This window comes from Drosophila obscura, unplaced genomic scaffold (genome assembly GCF_018151105.1).
Source record: "Drosophila obscura isolate BZ-5 IFL unplaced genomic scaffold, ASM1815110v1 contig_73, whole genome shotgun sequence".
In the NCBI taxonomy this organism is placed as follows: Eukaryota; Metazoa; Arthropoda; class Insecta; order Diptera; family Drosophilidae; genus Drosophila; species Drosophila obscura.
The window spans coordinates 6,262,168-6,281,398 of NW_024542865.1; the positions used below are offsets into that span (position 1 = coordinate 6,262,168).

The window sequence follows — 19,231 nt, forward strand, 5'->3', positions numbered from 1 at the left end:
CATCTATAATTAATTATTTTTGCATACTAAATGAAGCTATTGATCGGTTGCATTTCAAATTTTAATCTAAAAAACTCAGTTAAATTCAAGGATTTATACAGCATTTGTTGACGAGAACTTTTCGGAACGTGTCCAGTTCTAAACTCAATACAGAACTAGTGTAGTGTAGCTTTGGTCAACATATTTATGTATATTCCAGATAAAACGTTAATCCACTTTAATCCTACATAAAATATGCATTTTAGGGGCTAGAAATGTTTATAATTTGTGGTATAATGCAAAATATGTATGTATATATGCTGCGTAGAGAAATACTTGCCAGTATATTTGCTTTGATCATTTATTCGTGCTAAGTAAAGATAGGATTTTAATGGGAACATTGAATGATGCCAAGGGATCTTTATGTGTGTGATTTTTTTTTATTGTATTGGTGGCTGTTTTAAACTGTACGTATAGCGGCAGTGCAGCACCATCCCCACGAAATAGAGCCGTGCAGACTATTGATCTAAAGAATTTACTTTCATTTTTTTATATCAAAATATTGCCTACTTTTAGGCTCTGCGCGAAAACGGAAGCAGCGAAGAAGAAACAGTAGCAAACACGTACGAGTATGTATGTAAGTAGTATGTATGTAGTAGTTAGAACTGGTAAAGAATTTGTATTACATTTGAAGAACAAAATTTGAAGGGTACACGATTATTATTTTGGGTAAATCTGATTTAAATTACTTTCAATTTACTTGGAATTAACGCTTAGATTAGTGTCCAACAACTGGAGAACTTGGGATTTGCTCACACTTTGAGCATACGTGGAGCACCAGAATGGGCCAACGAAGGGGTGTCTGTGTGCTGTGTATTTGCCATAAGCGAAGAGGCAGCACTAACGTCTGCGCCTTCGCTATACGGACAGCTCTTTGTCGCTGGTCTCACTGCCATTCAACGCGCAGTCCAACAAGCCGTCCACCAGCTCCAAGCTGCAGGTCATGGCCACCCTGGAAAAAAAGACAGAGAGGCAGTTTCAGTATGGAGGACGCAGATTGAAGTGTAAATAATCTCAGATCTCGTACTCTGCACAGATGTCCCAGGGCGTAGAGCTTCGGACAGTTTGGTAGAGGCAACAGGCCTGAGAATGCAACTGGAACAGGTCACGCTGGTCGAGGAGCTCATTCAGATCGGCAGCGGGATCATCATCGTTTGCCTGGGCCACGGATCGTTGAAAGTTGTCTGAGTGTTGATTGCTGCCCTGGAGCATGGCTGAGGGTGCAGTGTCCTGTTCTTCATCCTCGCTATTGGGGAAAATCATGGCCTGAGAATGTACCTGGAACTGACACCGCCGCTCGAGCAGCTCCCTCAGGGCATCGGGTTCTTCGTGTGCCTGCGCCAGAGATCGCTCGAAGATTTCTGAGGGCTGATTGCTGCCCCGGGAACAGGATGACGATGCAGCGTCCCTCCATTGATCCTCGATCTCAGGCTGAACAATGTCGTGAGCATGAAGCTGATAATCTGTAGCGGCATCTGGCCGCCGCTCGAGGAGCTCATTCAGGGCATCGAGATCGGGATCATCGTCTGCCTTGGCCACGGATCGGTGGACGATATGTGGGGGTTTATTAGACCGCCGGAGATTGGACCAGGGCGCAACGTCCTGCTCGTCATCCTCGCTTTCGGGAACAACTTTGGCCAACATCCTGCGAGGGTGTATTTTCCCTTTCCGCTGACTCTTGCGGGTTTCGGTCAGCTCCCTCTTGAGATCGAGCTGACGCCGCCGCTCCCGGCACTGGCTCACTAGCTGCTTGTGCTGCTCCAGCTCGGCCCGCTCGCGCATCGCCTGCTGCTGGCGCTCGTTGAGAGGCTGCGAGGCAGCAGCCGCTTCCTGCTGCTGGCGCCGCTTGCGCTCCTCCTCCATAAAGTGTAGCACCATTTTCTCGTCCTTGAGCTCCTCCTCGAGGGTGCGCGACAGCAGCACCTGACCGGTGCGACTGCGCAGGATCTTTGCCTCCTTGAAGCGCTCATCTTCGGTTCGGAGCTTCTCAGGCAGCTGCTGGCCGCATCCAGCCGCATACAGGTAGTCCTGACGTCCTGTCCAGATATTTTCGACATACGGGCACTCGTCCAGGCTCAGGGGTCTAGCGAGGGGAAGGGGAGGGGGAAGAAGACACAGAAGGTGTAGTAGATACATTTATAGACTTGAGTAATTGCATCAGCCTGGGATTCCAGCTGCTATTAAGTTTCATATGGACTACCGACACGCAACAACCCTTCCTACGCCCCACCCACCCCCTGAGAGTTGCACACGCGGTCGGCGCACGCACGATACATAGATAGTGGGGCAAGCAGAAGCGCCCAAGGCCAATGCCAGAAATAGGAAAATGCTAACAAATCGTGGAAAAGAGTCATCAGCTATTTTGAATACCCTGGACAGGGAGGAGACTAAATATTTCTGAGCAATATATTACCTTATTTACTTGGGGTACTTGCGTATGGGGTATGGTAACTTGGGGTAACATTTTTGATATTCTTCAGAATTTTAAATTTGAAATTTAATTTAATTTACATTAAAGTATAGCTTACAATATTTCAAAGCCCCTTGATGGCATTTTTTTTGCATTTTTAGGGACAATACTTCATATTTTTATTAAAGTTCAAGCAACGGAATTTATATCATTAAAAAAATAGTTAAATTAAAAAATAGGAATTTTAATTAAATTACCTATATTTAAATTTAAAAAATTTTAAAAAGGAATATTTACATACGTACATATATCGATTTCAGGGATATACGATGAATTTTTTTTTTTTGTTCATATATTGTTAAATCATATAACGTTAAAAGATTAAATTAAATTAAATTTAATTTCCCCCCCCCCCCCCCCCCCCCCCCCCCCCCCCCCCCCCCCCCCCCCCCCCCCCCCCCCCCTTTTAATTCATATAGAGATTTTAGCATTAAAATTTAAATAAATTGCATAGCTTTACACTACCTTTAATGCTGAAAATATCCTATATTCCAAAAACATCCATCCTATATATCTACTTTGATTTTGGCAACCTTCATGCGCTAGCCTGTGCAACACATTTGCCGCCAAGTGTATGACAACTCGATTCATTCATTCATTCATTTCTTATGTATGAATCCGCCTGGTGCCTGGGGGCATGGGGGCATGGGGTCTGGGGTCTGGGTCACTGAGGTTAAGGTTGTGCCTGTTTTGTTCTCGACTTTGTTCGCAGCTACACCCCTTCAAACCCCTCTCCATCTTATCCGACCCCTCGAATCGCAGTGATAGCGCACGTAAATAATATGACACAATCAAACTGGGAAATGGAGAAGCCAAAAACCGTAGAAGAATTAATTAATAAACACCGCCAAAATACAGTGATGAGGCAACCTCTACAGTCGGAGAGTGGGATGGATATAGATATGGATAGAGAGAGATATGGCCAGGGGGCTAACGGGCGGCGGGAGTTCTCTCGCAGCCCGCTAAATGGCAGCGCTAAAATTTATTGATCAAACAAATAAAGCGCATCAGCAACAAAAAATCGTGTCTCAAAAAATAGAAAAGAAGAACCCACAAATGACGAAGTAAAGTCATCCAAATTGAGTGCGAGAAAGTGGTCGGTGGGAGGGGATTTATCGAGGTTATCGAAAGGGCACAGCCAAAGAAGCCAGCGAAAAAGGGCTAAGCTAAATCCCAATCCCATTTGACATTTACTGTAAATTTACTGGATTAAAGGTGCATTAATGGATTATCTAAGCTTCGAATTTATTGCATTTATTATTTAATACTGCTACCACAAATCAGTCAGATTTTGATCGAACTTCACTGGATTATGTTCTAAGAGATTTACCTACCAAAAGTACTTCATGAGAGGTTGCATTCTTTTCAGATATATAGGTAGGGAAAGGTGCGCTCTCTTTGGGTAAGTTTCAGCAATGAAAATTCAACTTTTACTCTCTGGAAGTCTGTCTAATTTGTGTGAGTGAGTGAGAGGGAGAGTGTTCGGCACAGGGCAGTCATTCACCAAAAATTGTTTGCTTAATTCTTACTAAAATATAATAATCGGATCTCAATGTGTTTGTTTCCACAGTGCAGTAGATATGACCAGTTTTTATGATTCCACTTTTTCGGCTTCTTTTGTATCTTTAATGATTTGAATAACACTTTTTTTCGAGTTAAGGGGGCAAAAACCGGAAATATACTGAAATGCACACAAAATTTGGTACCTGGTTGCTCCAACTGTCTCTGACAGCCAGACATGGCTATATCGACTCCCAAATTGATGCTGATCAAGAAAATATAAAATTTTTGGGCTCAGAAATGTCTTCTTCTGGCTGTTACATATGTACATCTATTCGAATCTAATATACCCCTTTATTTTACTCTATCGAATGATGGGTATAAAAAGTTGTGAATAGATTTAGCATGGAATTTATGCAAGAGGCAGTTAATTTCTATAATAGATTTCTTTAGTGCACTAGACCAATAAAACAATAGAATTAATAAAACAATTATTATCATATCGAAAAAAATGAAATTCGATCATTTGATACGTGCAACTTTGAGACATAATTTTGTAGCATATCGCCATACCGCAGTTCTAATGGAAAATTGATAATATTAATAAGCAAGTGGTATTATTTATTACCCAAGCTCAATGAAAAGTATCAAATTTTATCGGACAGACATTTTGACGTGTTGATATCAAAAAAATGTTGCTTGGGATTTTTGTTTGGCCTTGCTGTTTGCTTGGGCTGCCCTGGGGCACGCCACGGCTGCCATATTCGTGAAGGGCTCTCGGTTCATTGGATCCTTTGATGCCCCAAAGGAGACGTAACGCTCGTTTTTTACAGCTTGCCAGACAGCCACTTCTTCAGATATATAGTATATGTATGTATGTACATGTATGAGTTTATGGTTGACACTTTGACGTTGAAAAATTCAATAAACCCCAACAAGTCGGGCAAAAGTTGTGCAAAATTAGTTGGCAAAATATAACCCTCTTATGTGCCAGGTACAAAAAAAGAAACATACATATGTACATACATACATACATATATAACGCAAATTCCAATTGCAAACAGTTGTCGATTAGCACACGACGATCGCAGTATTTGATTACGAAAGTTCTTCGTATCAGCGAAAAGACCAAACTGCAAAAACTACAGAAACAAGAGGAACAGTTGCACCCAAGAAGTGAGAGTACGACAGGGCCGAGCACAGCACGGCACAGCTCGGCGTGTTTGGGTTCGGCCTAAGCGAACCCGTCGATGACCTAAGCACCGTACACCTCCCACCATATGGGACATGCCCGCAGAAGCGGCCCTGAGCGTCGCCGCCGCCGCTGCCGCCTATCTGGCAACAGTTAGATAGTGGGCCTAAGCCTCGCGAGGCAGGGCATGTCAGCTGTCCGGACAGCCCTAACCTGCAGCCAGCAGGAGCAGCGAGAGAGTGGGAGAGGAAGTTTGCCGCTTGGAGAGAGAGAGAGCGAGTGGGTGAGAGAGAGAGAGCGCTCCCAGTTGGTAGTAAATATTATTTTAATCGCCGCCAAAGGGCGACAAACAAAAAAACGAATAGCAAGAAAAGGGAAAACAAAACCAAAACAACAGTGGAAATAGTCGGCCACGCAGGTCGAAGTGTTTGATACACTTGGCGGAACCATGGCAGCCCATGGATGATGGAGTTATGCGTTCAGAAATTGCTGGGATAGGCATGAGAGGCATACCTACTATATCTACATAAAAGCATACCTATATTACAATACATATGGTCAGTATATATACATCTTTGAGCTTGCTTGGAATATCTACAATAAATAGACGGACAGACGAGCAGAAGGACCTAAGCTGGGGTAATACTGATGCCCTGTAAAGACGAAAGAGGTCTCTAGCAATAATACCCTCTGCAAGGGTATTCCAATCAGCAGCGGCAGCAGAAGCAGCAGTGCTTTTTGTTTTGTTTTTTTGTTTGCCATCGCCTAGCAGCGTCGCTGGCAGAGGTGAGTGAGTAACTCCCAAGCAGCGGCAGCGGAGCAGCGACGACGATGGCGTCAGCGCAGCATTGCCAGCTGACGAACTGGAGAGTGGAGAACAGAGTGTGCCTGCCTGCCTGCCTGCCTGCCTCTCGCACGCTCTCCGCGCACGCAGCTGACGGCCGACGATGACATCATTTTGGATTCACAGTTGGCCGACGCTGCCGCTGTCGCTGGCGCTGCCACTACCTCTGCCGCCGTGTCATGCTGTTCCTGCCCAGCCCCTGTACAGAGAGAGAGTGCGGGAGAGGGAGAGTAAGGTACTCACAGCATCTGGAGCATCGTCAGCCTGGTGTCCCTGGAGGAGCTGCCCATGGGTGGCCGCAGCAATTCGACTATGCCATTGTCGTGCTGCTCGGCCCGCGATATCAGCTCCAGCAGCGCCTCCCGCTTAGCCGGCGGCAGCAGCTGCGGATTGCAGGCCAACGGTACCAGGTGTCGGATATGCTCCGCGTCCTCCGGTGCATTCTCCTTGCAGCGGGCACTCAGCATGGGAGAGCCGGCGGGCGCCGGCGGCGGCGGTCTGCCCGTCTGGCGGCGCACGCCCTTCGAGATATTGGAGCCGCCTCGGCCTCGGGCTCCTCCGGATCGGCGGCGGCGTGGCGGTGGACGCAGGGCAGCTACACGGTAGCTCTCCCGCTCGATCCCGGTGAGCAGCATCTCCAGCTGCTGGTGGGACTCGGCCAGGGCCTTCTTCGCACAGGGCACCATGTGATCCAAGCTGGAGCACTGGTGCGGGCGGCACTCCTTGGACTTGGCGGTCTTGCGGACTAGGCCGGTCCTCGTGCGCGGTCTGCCCTTAGCCACTTGACTGGCAGTGGGAGGCGCAGGCATGGTGCAGGTCCGTCCGTAGGCCGTTGTGCGGTTCCGGTTCGTCCCAACGCCGGCATCCGCCTGCTCCTTGCCGTACAGCAGCGACAGGTAGGGGTTGGAGAAGGTGTTGCATCCCCCGGGATGCACACAAGTGCTGGCGGGGCGGGTCTTCTGGGCTTGGATGGAGCTCCTGCTGGGTCGCACAACGGCTATGTTGGAGGAACCGCGCGCCGGCGAACGCTTGTCGCTGTTCCAGTTGGAGTTCCACACGGGACTCAGGCGTGTCCTGCGCTGCTGCTGCTGCTGCTGCGGCTGCGACTGTTGCTGCTCGCGGCGCCTGCGCGCGAACGGCCGACGACCGGCACCCGCTGTTGCTGGCTCCATTTGGCGCTCGCTGATGCCGCTGCTGACTGCGCTGCTGTGTCGCTGCTGCGTCACTGCCTTGGCGCCTGCTCTGCGCTGCGCTGCGCTTCGGTTTCTGTTTCAGTTTCTTGGTCGTCGCTCGCCGGTTCGGTTCGATTCGATTCGACCCGCCTCGTTTCGATTCGACTCGATTCGACTCCGCAATTCGCAATTCGCAATCCACAATCCGCACTCCGCTGTTTTTCGCGACTGCCTTCGCTGCTGTTCGGCTATTGTCGCCGCCCTTTCTATCCAACTATTCCGCGTTCCACTCAAATTTCAACGGTACACAAGAAAACATACAACTAAACAACTAAATAAAAATAAACTAATTAATGTTAATATTTGCAGCAATTACTCGAAATTGTTTGATTCAGTATTTTGCTTTATATTGTTTGACAGTTTTTCAAAAGGCGTTCGACACTGCCTCAGCGAGGGGTGTACGGAGAGTTGCTGGCAATATATATTTTTTTGGCAAGTATAATAACTTCTGGCAGAGCCGTAGAAATACACGCCAATAGGGCCACAAAAAGCAGCTGCAAATTCTGCCTAAAGCTCTGCAAAGAATTAAGAGGAAAGCCCTTAAGCCAACAAATTATTTGAGTAGTCCGGAAGAAGCACGTCTTCTATTCACCATCCAAATTCAAATTCTTCCAGCATATCCAGCATCGTATTTTGTGTGGCAAGTTTCCGCAAAACCTTTCAGCAGAGACTCCAATTTTTTTTTTTTAAGTATTATTTTATGTGTGTGCTTTTGTGTTTCTTTTACAAATCAAGTCATCCAATAAATATACTTCAACTGATTGTTGTTTTCTCAGATTCAGAAACAGTTACGAGTTGAAGCTACGAGTACAAATATTTTTTCACCAGTTAAAATCTCTCTCAAGCGAAATCAAACAGCAAACAAACAAACAAAATGGTAAGTCCCCCAAAAGATCTATCCAAGTATTGTAAATATAAGCCGGGAATGGGTAAGGGGGTGCTGCGCGCTACTCCAAATTCAAATCACTTTCCAACTGGTCGCCCAGCTGGCTGGCTGCTCCAGTCTAAAGTCCCCCCCCAGTTCAATCCGATCCACTCCACTTCACATCACTCCTACCCGATCCAATCCAATCCGAGCCGAACCGATCCGATCTTCTGCGGGGGCGTAGGCCAAACAGGTTGGAGTTGCTGTAGATTGCTCATACGCCGCATTGGTTTTACTTTTATTTTGGCCTGTCTTGGGTTTTCCGCTAACAGCTTTTCTGCTTTTCACCTCGAGTGAGCCATGTGTGAGCGGAATTTCGGAGTGTTCGCCCAGACACCAAGACACCAAAGCCACCAAAGACAGCAGCTCCAGCGTCATCCATTTGGCTTTTGGGCAGCCTACCCAAAAAAACAAAAAATAACTAAAACTCACGCACTCGCCAATATATGGTCTGGCCTGCCTTATTAGACTTTATGTTAATTACCATACTAAAAATACAAAATAAAAGAGAGAGAGAGACGCAGAGGCTCAGCGGCTACGTACTCCTCATCGGTAAAATATTTCAAGAGCCATCATCAAAGTGCGTCCCAAGTGGGCGTCCTCCAACTCTGGTTACAGTCTTTATATGTTTTTATTTTTGTTTTTTTTTTTGTTTGTTTTTTTTTTTGGGAAAATTTCAAAAACTGCTTTTCAGTGGGCGAAAGCAAAAGTTTGAGTCAAGGGCCTGGCTCTCGGTCTCTCATTCCTTTTATACAAAATGCACGCTTAAAACTAAGCCCAGAAATATTCTGAGCGGTGTGCGATGGGTGATGCCGATGGTGATGTCATACACACTTTTTACACATAAATATCATCAATTTACAAAACGATTTATTTGTTGTGCGATTAATAAAATGAGAGCCATATAAATCAGGCAGCTTGGAGAGCCTGCTTAACCTGAAGAAGATCTCGCAGAAGAGTCATCAGCAGAATTATCATGATCATCATTTAGCATGATCACTTGGCAGAGAGAGAGAGAGAGAGCGGGAGAGAGAGCGAGAGTGAGAGTGTGTGTGTGTGTTTGTTTTTTTGATGAGAGCCATAACGATTGATAAACGGAAACGGTTTATTGCCCTGACTAACGGTGCTGCGGTTGGGCTTGGCTCTGGCTCTAAATGATCTTTGCTTGGGATCATCTTTCAAAGATTTTGCTTCAGTTGAGTGGCACCCACGGCAGGTGTTTATCGCTGAAAAGCAGTCGAAGGGGTGACTCCCATCAGCTATGTGCAAATATTCTTGACCAAATCCTCGTCCTGTTCCGCTGTCCGCTGCATATATCCAGCTACTTTCAAGGTCACATCCTATCCTCTGCTATTCCCTTTCTCATTCTCCCTTTTATTGAGCACTATTCCCAATTTATTCCTCCACTCTGCCTGCAATCCCGTTCAGCTTTGCAGCTCAGCTGCTTTATCGATATTTCGTGGCAGGTTTCGCTGCTGATTATCCGCAGATGATCTTATTCCAAGACCCAAGACAAAACCATTTCGGTATTTCACTCACAGTTTAAATGGTTTTATGGCCATTACGTATACGCACTGTGTACACGCGTGTGCGAGATTGTGTGTGGGATGGGGAATCTGCTTGTTGGAGGCGTCTGCTACAAATGCTACAAATTATCTGATCCAAGGCAACAGTAGCCCCTCCCTGACCCACAAACCATCATCCACAATTGCTCCCCGCTGATTGACAACTTTGATTGATGCCCGAAGCATGGCTGAGCAAACAGAGAAAACAATGTGAGAAGCAGAGTATAGCACTTGACGCCTACCACAGGCCTGCTGCGCTACGCTGCGCATCTCTCTCTCTCTCTGTCTCTGTCTCTATACTCATCTTTGGATCTATATCTCTGTGACTCTTTCTCAGTCCCTAATCCCCTATTGCCTGGGTGCCTGGGTGCCACCTCATCTTACCATCTGTAACTCTGGGTAATCTGCCATCGTTCTCTTCCAATCTGTGGCTGATCTCTACTCTACTCTCCTTGTCCCTTTACCTATCCCACACGAAAGTGTGTTCTCTCTCTTTGCCGACAATTGTGTGGCATTGTTTTTGCTGCTTTGCTGCCCTTGCTGCCATGATTCAGTCTCTCGATAATTTAATTATCGCTTATGAATAAATAAAGTACAAAAACTGTGCAATTGTTTCCTGCCGCTGCCTCTGATGTTTTATTGTTGTTTTCTTTATGTTTCTGTTTTACTTTTGTGCTGCACCAATTGTTCGCCTTGCCACAGCGTAAGAATTGCAAATTTTATTTGCGATTTTGCGATTGCACTGCAGCTGCCTGCACTGATAAGAAATGCAAATTGTCAACAAACAGCCATAAGAAATGCACTTGCAATTGAGCTGAGGGCAGGCGAAATCGGGCGGCAACCCCAAAGTGCAAGTGACCCAAAAAAACGGAGCGACAAAGTGGAGTTAAGTGGGGTAAGGTACTATCACAATGCGGGATCTTTGATATATCAATAACATGGCCATCAATCCTATACGACTGCATGCCTTCAATCTTCAAATATATCTTTAGATATATATCAATATATTTGGTTATTTGATACTTTGCCTTTGCCTAATCGCCTTTTGTTATGGGTTCAAAACAGTTCGTTTTGAGGTCAAACTGATGGCTTTTGTTTCGGGTTCGGGTTCGAGTTGTAGTAAGAGAGAAATATCAATTTATTTGCCAATATATTCAGATATTATTGGCTGACTTGTATGCAAAGTTTAATCGGCGCAACTTCCTTCGAAAATCGTTTGATAATAGATTGAAGCTATTCTTTATTTTACAGCTAGTTTTTATAGCAAATATCTATTGCTGGTAATATTTTGAGAAGTCGGAAATATTGTCTCTTAGTATTATTTTCTCGATCGATTATTCCTCCAAAATTATAGAGAATATTTATGCTTCAATATCTATAGGAACTCCCTGCCCATCCCCCTCCCCATGTGCCTAAAAATTTCGTTGAATTTATTGTTCCTGCTTCGGCGAAAGGGCATTGGAGCTTCGACCTTTGTGTCTGTGTGTGTTTCGTTTGGTTGTTGAGTTTTTGTTGAGTTTTGTTTGTTTTGTTTGCTGCCCATTAGGCGCTGAAAAATTTTTCTTAATTTTTTTTTTCGTATTTTATTTTCGTTGCTTTTGTTATTGTTTTCTGGAAGTGCTGCCCTTGGCCGCCCCCAAAAACTGACTTACTCCCCCTCTCCTGCTCCTGCTGCTGCTGCACGACTGCGCCTGCTGCCTGCTGCCATCTCTGTCTCTGCCTGTCTCTCTCTCTCTCTCTCTCTTTCCGCATCTACGCGTGTGTGTGTTTAATTCGATTCTAACTCTAGCGATGATCTAAGTGAGACGTCCGTCGTCTATGCAAAAGGAATAAAACGAACAAAAAAAGAGAGCGAAAGAGAGCGGAAGAGAGCGAGAGAGAGAGCTGATATTGTTGCCACATCTGGCGCGAAAATTTTAAGCGGATGGGTTGGAAAGCCGGCAAGGGGGGGAGGTGTGTGTGGTGTGGTGCTCGAAAAACTTAATGTGCATTTAATTTGTGCAAATTAAATTTTTGGGCAAATTGCGAATGTGCGGAAGGGGGTGGGGGTGCTTGTGCGGTTGCGGGGGGACCTAATGTAAATAAGATTTCCCCCCCCCCCAATTCGAATCGGATCGGATCCGTAGGGGGTGTGGTTCCCTGCCACAATATTTGCTGATGTTTCATTCAATTTATTGTGATATTTATTTTTTATGATGATTTTTTTGTTGCATTTTTATGAGCATTTACTGAGCGTTTACAAGCCCATAAACATGGATCACTTTGCCGGGGGGATCTCTTCAGGGCGACTTGACACTGGGCAACCTCGAGTGTGCGTAGATAAAAAGTATCTCCAAATGGTGGCCATTTACCCAATTTCCCATTTCGGCCTACAAGGGTACCTCTTGGGTGGCCACTGGGGCCAACACCACGGGCTGATAATGGCTGGAACGTGTTTAGTTCGGGTCCAAGTACAGACGGGTGCATTATGGGCAGGAAAATCTGCATGCAAAGAGCAGTTGGAGATGGCCAAAAATGGCACTCTCCAAATGGGTTTGGTGGGGGGGGGAGAAACGACAAAGGCAGGGCCACACCTGCTAATGTGTAAAAAGGGGAGCTTTAAAGTGCACATGGGAATTACTTTAGCAGAACTTTCATAGCCACCCACTCGGTACGAGGGGGGGCACAACTCATTATTGTATAATATATTATTATTGCTGCTGTTTTGTAAATTATTTTACGCTGATGCTCATCATTTATTATACTATATATACATACATTCACATTCACTGTCACATTCACATTCATCCGTATTCATATTCATATTCATATTCTTTGTGTTGAGGCCTTTTGGCATTTGGGTATTGAGTTACGTAAAATCGCTGGCTGCTGTCGTCTGCGGTTTTTGAACTCGATTCCGTGTGACATGACGGAGAGACAAGCCGAAGATGAATCTTACAGTCAGCCCCTCCCACCACCAGTCACCCGCCCCTTCACAGCACCGAAAACAGAATTATTTATTATGTATTATGAAATATTTCAAGTACGTGATTTTCATTTGAAATGAATCGAAATTAATATGGTCCCTCGCCTTGTCTCTCTCTCTCTCTATCTTCAGGCGGAACCAACATCTATCTGTCACAAGTGTAATGAGCTAATCGAGGAGCGCATCATCACGGCCCTGGGCAAGACATGGCATCCAGATCATTTTGCTTGCAAGGACTGCGAGCTGCCCATCGCGGAGGCCACGTTTAACATTCAAAATGGGGAGCCCGTATGCTCGAACTGCTTTGTCAAGAACTATTCGGGCACATGCTTTGGCTGCAAGCAGCCCATCTTGGAGGTGAGTAGCAGTACCAGTCCAGTCCAGTACCAGTCCAGTACCAGTCCAGTACCAGTCCAGTCCAGCCCTCTATTCAGCCATCCCTTTCTTGCCGTTCATTCAACAATTTGTAGACGCGTAATTCTCATCGTCTGTTTGCCATAAACTCTGCGGCTTTACGAGCTTCGATGTAATGAATATTGTCAACATTTATCTTGCGACTCTTAGATACAAGTACATACATACACACAGACATATGTACATATATACATATACATATTTAATTAGGGAAGTGATTGCGATTTGTATATTCAGCCTTCTTTCTTTTTATTTATTTCTGCTGCTTCAAGCTAACAATTCGTACAACTATTTTGCGTTAACTAAAATTTGAATATTTATTAATTTTGCACAAAATCTTGTTCTTTGGAGGGCTCCAACTATACGCCGGATTATCACATGTGCCGCGCTAGCAATAATATTTGGCAAGTCTTGCCTTGACACTTTCATCTGAAATTGAGTGGGAATTTTGTTATAAAGAAAGTTCCCTACGGTCTGAACTACTTAACTAGACATAATCAGATATATATTTATTCAGATTTGCTCTTTTTAGTGCTTCAATTAAATCTGCCATTAATGCTGAAAATTACCTGAAGATTTCAGGTCTTCTTTCTTGCTGACTTTTCGGCATGGGAAAGGTACTTCAAAGTTGCTGTACAAATACTTTTAACACCTTTTAAAAATCAGTAAAATTCTGCAACGATTTATGGCCAACGTAAAGTGTATTTCCCCATTCCATGAAAGTAATTTTCACTGACTCCTCCTGCGCGCCGGCTCTGCTGTTTGCCCAGCCGCAAGGTCAGCGCAGCTCAACGTGGGTGTGTGCGCGATTGATTGGCTTTGATTATGATTACATATTGTATATACTATGTACATACGTATGTACATACATATATATGCACAACTATGTATGTATATTTGTACTAGGCATGTGTACATTGCATATGCACCATTGATTTTGTCTACCCGTCTGGCCACTCTACTCTCTCTTCAGTTTTGCCCGAAAGTATGCCAAGCAATGCGAATATTTTATGCAGATCTTTGCTTCCTTCCACAGCGCACCATCAAGGCCATGGAACAGTCGTGGCACGAGGAGTGCTTCCTGTGCAATGGCCCATGCAAGAAGCCGCTGGCGGGCACCTCCTTCTACGAACGGGACGGACATCCCTATTGCCGTGTGGACTATGAGCAGCTCTTCGCCGCCCGCTGCGCCGGCTGTGAACAGCCGATCACCCAGAATGCGATCGTCGCTCTCAATGCCAAATGGCATCGCGATTGCTTCAAGTGCAAGGTAAGTGGATGGAAAACCCCAACCCCAAACCCAAACTCTTCTAATTCGATTTCGATTGCAGAAGTGCGACGCTCCCATCACGTCCAGCTCCTTTGCCGTGGAGGAGAACAAGCCGCTGTGCAGGGCCTGTTCTGGCTAGGAGCTGCACCAGCACTCGCACCAGCACCCAAACCCAAACCCACACCCACACCCACACCAGTTCTACACCCGATTCACTTCAAAATCTTTTGTAATATATGTATTATTATGGTATTTGTTAGTCATGCAATTCGTTGAACAAGCCCCGAGGACAGCGCGTAAATAAAATTCAGAAGGCCCCGGCCCCGCCCCCAGACACAATTTTTTGGATTTTTGGATTTTTGGATTTGGATGAGACAAGAACACGAGAAATGCATTTGAAACACCTGCCGGGCGCTGCAGCTGTGCGCTTTGGGGCCTGAGGCTGAGCAGCAAAATGACGATGGATGTTGGATGGAGGTGGGGAGATGTTAATGCTTAAATTAATTATTATAATACTTTTTAGTGGATATGCACCAGCTATTGTGCACACTCTCTCTCTCTCTCTCTTTGGCCTTCCCCCTGCCTATCCCTCCCATTAAACGAATGTAACCCCCCCTCCCTAGAGCCGCTCTTGATTGTTTTCGTAGTGCACAAAAGTATCTGATAAATGAAATATGAATAAACATTAATCTTGAATCATTGGAAAGTCTCCCACATATGGTGCATAAAAGTGTGGGTGCCCCTTTGCTAGTAGAACGGGCGACGGGCGAGCTCTAGCTAGAGCAGAAATAAAATATATCAATTTTAATTATTAATTAATATTATATATTATATTATATAATATTATTATATTAATATTATATATATATTATATAATATAATATTATTATATTAATATTATATATATATTATATAATATAATATTATTATATTAATATTAATTAATTTCTAAGCTTCTTTAGTTGCCGTGCAGAGAGCTCAGAGGACTCACGCTGTTTTTTATCGCTGTTCGCCCATGCGTATGCGTAATTTGTTATTGGCTGCTGAGGACAGACTCAGCGCCTGCGCCAAGGCATTGACTATTTATTTATTCTATTTATTATTTTATTTTTATTTATTAAATTATTTTATTTTATTATTTTATTATTTTTATTTTAATTATTATTTTTATTTAATTATTTATTTTATTATTTTTATGCCCTCAAAATGCATGCACATCCATTCGTATGTATCTGCAACTATAATCAATATAATTTCCTTTATTTCCACGAGTAATACTTTTTAATTTGGTTTTGGTTTTGGGTGCAGTTTCCCTGCCACTTTTCACATGCAAGTCCATCGTGGGCTGGCTTAAATATTGCTGTGAATATCCTGTCTAATTTGGGTTAAATTTCGCGGCTTGTGTCTTGCCAAAAGCTTCACTGTATAAATTTTGAGAAATTAAATTCAATTGAAATTAAATGTTAAATTTAATGTTTTGGTATCTGGAAAGGAGAAAACGGAAAGAGAGTGAAGAAAAGTGAAAGAGATTTGCTCATAGAAAGATTCTTTGGCTTTGGCTGGGGCTAGGGCTTACCTTCTCGTCCAGTATGGTGCCAAGCGAACGCATCAGGGGATCGAGCACCTGATGCACCTGAGATCTGGACACGTGGCGGAATGCCTCGAGCAGCGCCTGCTGCAGCTCATCCTCCTTCTGGGCATGGCGGCTGTCCCTGCTGTCCCTGGTGCCCCTTGGCCCCTTCTGTTCGGCCAGCTTTGCCTTGGGCAGTCCCAGCCACTTCATGTACGGCAGCTCATCCATTTCCACCTGCGTCTTGACATCCTCCAGGCCCGCCTGCTGCACCAGCATATCGGGCAGATTTTGAGCAGCATTTTCGGCACCGGGTGCGGTGGCGCGGGCCACGCTGGCCTTGGTGCGGACCAGACGGGTGCGCTTCAGCTCCTGGGGCTTCTTCTTGGGCACCAGCCGCGGCTCGTACAGCTTGTGATCGTTGAGGCACATCTTGAGGTCGAAGTTCTGCTTGTGCTTCCTGGCAGGAGCATGCTTGGGATGCTGGGTATGCTGGGTATGCTGGGGATGCTGGGCATGGGGATGGGGATGGGCATTGGCCTGATGGGTTGTCGCCTGCTTGTGGGCGCGTCGGTACTGCTCGCGGGCCAGCTTGAAGCGCTCCTCCTGCATGTCCTCGATGAAGGTGAGAAACTTTGTGGAGCGCTCCTGCAGGCACTCGACCACCGGATCGTGTCTGTCCAGTATGCCCTTCTCCAGGCACGTGTTGCTCAGCGTGTAGATCATCTCCATGAGGGCGCTCAGCTTCTGCGGCACCTTGTCCAGCAGGAAGTAGCGCAGCTGGCGCTGGTACGTGGCAATCGACTGATGCATCAGCCCATAGACGCACACCACCCGCTGGCAGGCCTCGTTGGAGGTGGCGCTGTGGAAATATGTGACCGGTGTGCGCCGCACATCGTCGATCATGCCCTTCAGCGGATAGAGAAAGTTGCGCGAGAAGCGCACACAGAACTCGAAGGCGTTCCGCTCCCGCTTCTTTCGCTCCTGGCTGTTGCACTCGGGCACCTGCAGCTGCAGCAGGCTGTTCTGCAGGCGGTCCAGCGCCCCGATGATCCGCTCCTGGGTCAGCGATATCTTGTTGTAGATGCCCAGCTTCTCGAACTTGAGATCCTCCAGCGACTGGCTGCACGCCACCTGGCGGCACTTGCGACGCGTCTTCTGCGTCTGCGTCTGCGTCTGCGGACTGGCTGTGGTAGGTGGCAGCGGGGCAGGGACAGGGACAGAGACAGGGACAGAGACAGGGACAGAGACAGGAACAGGGCCGGGCATACCTGAGGCCGAGATCGATTGATTGGGCTTGTCACGGACCACAGGCTGGCGCGACTGCTGGCTGGGCTGCTGGCGGCGCGGAACGCTCGTCTTGTCCCGCCCGCCCGGCTGACGGGTGGTGGCCGTCACGTCCATGCCGGACGATTGATCGCGGGGTCGCGGCGCACACTGCTTGTGCAGCATTTTGGGCATCTTCTTGTGCAATCGCTTGACGCTGCGGGGACGCGGCAATGGCAATGGCAATGGCAATGGAAGTGGCAATGGCAATGGCGCCTGCCGCCGGCTGGGAGTGTGCAGCGTCTCCTCGGACGTCTCCTCCGATCGCTGGGAGGTGTACTGCAGCGGACTGAGGCTGCGCAGCAGACTCACCCTGCGCGGACAGCGTTCCATCTCAAAGAAGATCGGCCGGTGCTGGCACTCGGACAGCAGCGTCTCCGCCGCCGTCTGGCTGGTGGGGTAGCTGGGCCGGCTCTCCAGCTGGTCGAGGTAGCCCTTGCGGTCGGCGTACTCGTGATCCAGGTCGCTGTCCTCGCGAAAGAACGGCGAGGTGGGCTCCGGCTCGAGGCTGCGATGCTGCTGCATAAACTGGCTGGCCGCACAGCAGCTGGGATTCAGGGCCTTGCAGACATTCACCTCGATGGCCTGCGCCATCATCGCCGAGGGTATGACGTCCACAAAGCACGCCTCCGGCTCCCTGTACTGCACTTGGATGGCCTTTTCGGTTCCCTGTTCACTGCCGTCCCCCTGGGCATCCTCTGGTTTCGCCTGCAGCGAGAGCTTAAGCCGCTGCAGCACATCTTCGGCTCTGATCGGAGTCTTTGGCTGTGCCTGTGCCTGTGGCTGTGCCTGTGGCTGTGGCTGAGGCTTTGCACCCTTCCTCAGCTTGGACGGCACCTTCAGCTCCCACCTTTGCACACTGGGCGGCATCTTCAGCTTGGGCAATGCCAGCCGCTCCGGCGGGCCCCTCTTCTCGACCTTGACACGACGCGCGGCCAGCTGCAGCGGCTTGACGACCCTCAACATTGGCCCGTGTGCATCGTGTGCGTCGTGTGCGTCGTGTGCCTCGTGCTGACTCCTAAGGGGCGACAGCGAGTCCAGCTCGTTGCACACCTCGCGGTGCAGGGCCTCCAGGCGCTCGCTGGCAATGCTCTGCTCGCTGGGCTGGGTTTTGGGCTTCTGGCTGTGGCGGCACTTCCTGGCCGCTGGCTTCTGCTTCAGCCTGAAGGTGGAGGCATGGGGATGGAAGTCGCAGCCAGCGCACAGACGCTTTCGCTCCACGATATTCACGGACACATCCAGCAGCTGCTGAGGCGGCTGCTCCTCTGCTGCTGCTGCTGCTGCTGCTGTTGCTGCCGCTGCTGCTGCCTCCTCGTCGGCATTGGCCCTCACCGAGAACTGCGTCTCCACATCCAAGTCGCGCGACGTGAACTTGCTGAGCACATCGTGGCCGGAGCGACGCACCTTGCAGAAGATCGGACCGTTCGATGCCTTGCAGTCGTCCCGCAGGCGACTCTGCTCGGCCAGCTCGGCTGCCCGCTGGTCGTTGTGGCGCTTCACCGCATTCTGTATGGAGTCCGGACCAGCGAACTGGGAAGCCGCATATTAGTGGTTAGTGGTTAGTGGTTAGTGGCAGGGGCAGACGCAGGGTCATGGAATGGAGGCGGACTCACCCGAAACTCAAACCTGCTGCTGCCCATGCCACCGACCTCGGAGTCAGCGGCTGCTGCATATCCGCCGCCCATTGCATGATCGTAGCTGCTCATCGTGCTCCGTACTTCTTACTCGTTGTGGGGTTTTTCGCTTCAGAATCGAGGAGATTTTTTCATATATATATATGTATTTTTTGTCGTGCAAATGTTTGAGTTTGATTGTAAAACCGGACTAAATTTTGTCGAAGCTCCGCTTCTAAAGTGAGTGAAATATTCCCAACGACAATGAATGCTGATGATAGATTTCACACGGAAAACTATGCGATC

General features: G+C 47.4%; 3 protein-coding genes across 3 annotated transcripts; 1 reads left to right on the forward strand and 2 right to left on the reverse strand.

Moving 5' to 3' along the window:
* Positions 1-563: 563 nt before the first annotated feature.
* LOC111067102 lies at positions 564-7,631 on the reverse strand. Its single transcript, XM_022356142.2, has 3 exons — positions 6,289-7,631; positions 1,067-2,122; positions 564-991 (listed from the first exon to the last, which is right to left on the reverse strand). The coding sequence occupies exons 1-3, from the start codon at positions 7,215-7,217 to the stop codon at positions 898-900; spliced, it is 2,079 nt and encodes a 692-aa protein (XP_022211834.2). The 5' UTR covers positions 7,218-7,631; the 3' UTR covers positions 564-897.
* On the forward strand, positions 7,323-14,599 carry LOC111067109 (transforming growth factor beta-1-induced transcript 1 protein). Its single transcript, XM_022356149.2, has 5 exons — positions 7,323-7,520; positions 8,054-8,154; positions 12,865-13,089; positions 14,183-14,416; positions 14,478-14,599. Exons 2-5 carry the CDS (start codon positions 8,152-8,154, stop codon positions 14,553-14,555), a joined length of 540 nt encoding a protein of 179 aa, XP_022211841.1. The 5' UTR covers positions 7,323-7,520; positions 8,054-8,151; the 3' UTR covers positions 14,556-14,599.
* A 1,042-nt stretch (positions 14,600-15,641) lies between these two features.
* Positions 15,642-19,197, reverse strand: LOC111067113. Its single transcript, XM_022356158.2, has 3 exons — positions 18,926-19,197; positions 15,993-18,842; positions 15,642-15,900 (listed from the first exon to the last, which is right to left on the reverse strand). The coding sequence occupies exons 1-3, from the start codon at positions 19,016-19,018 to the stop codon at positions 15,886-15,888; spliced, it is 2,958 nt and encodes a 985-aa protein (XP_022211850.2). The 5' UTR covers positions 19,019-19,197; the 3' UTR covers positions 15,642-15,885.
* Positions 19,198-19,231: the final 34 nt, after the last annotated feature.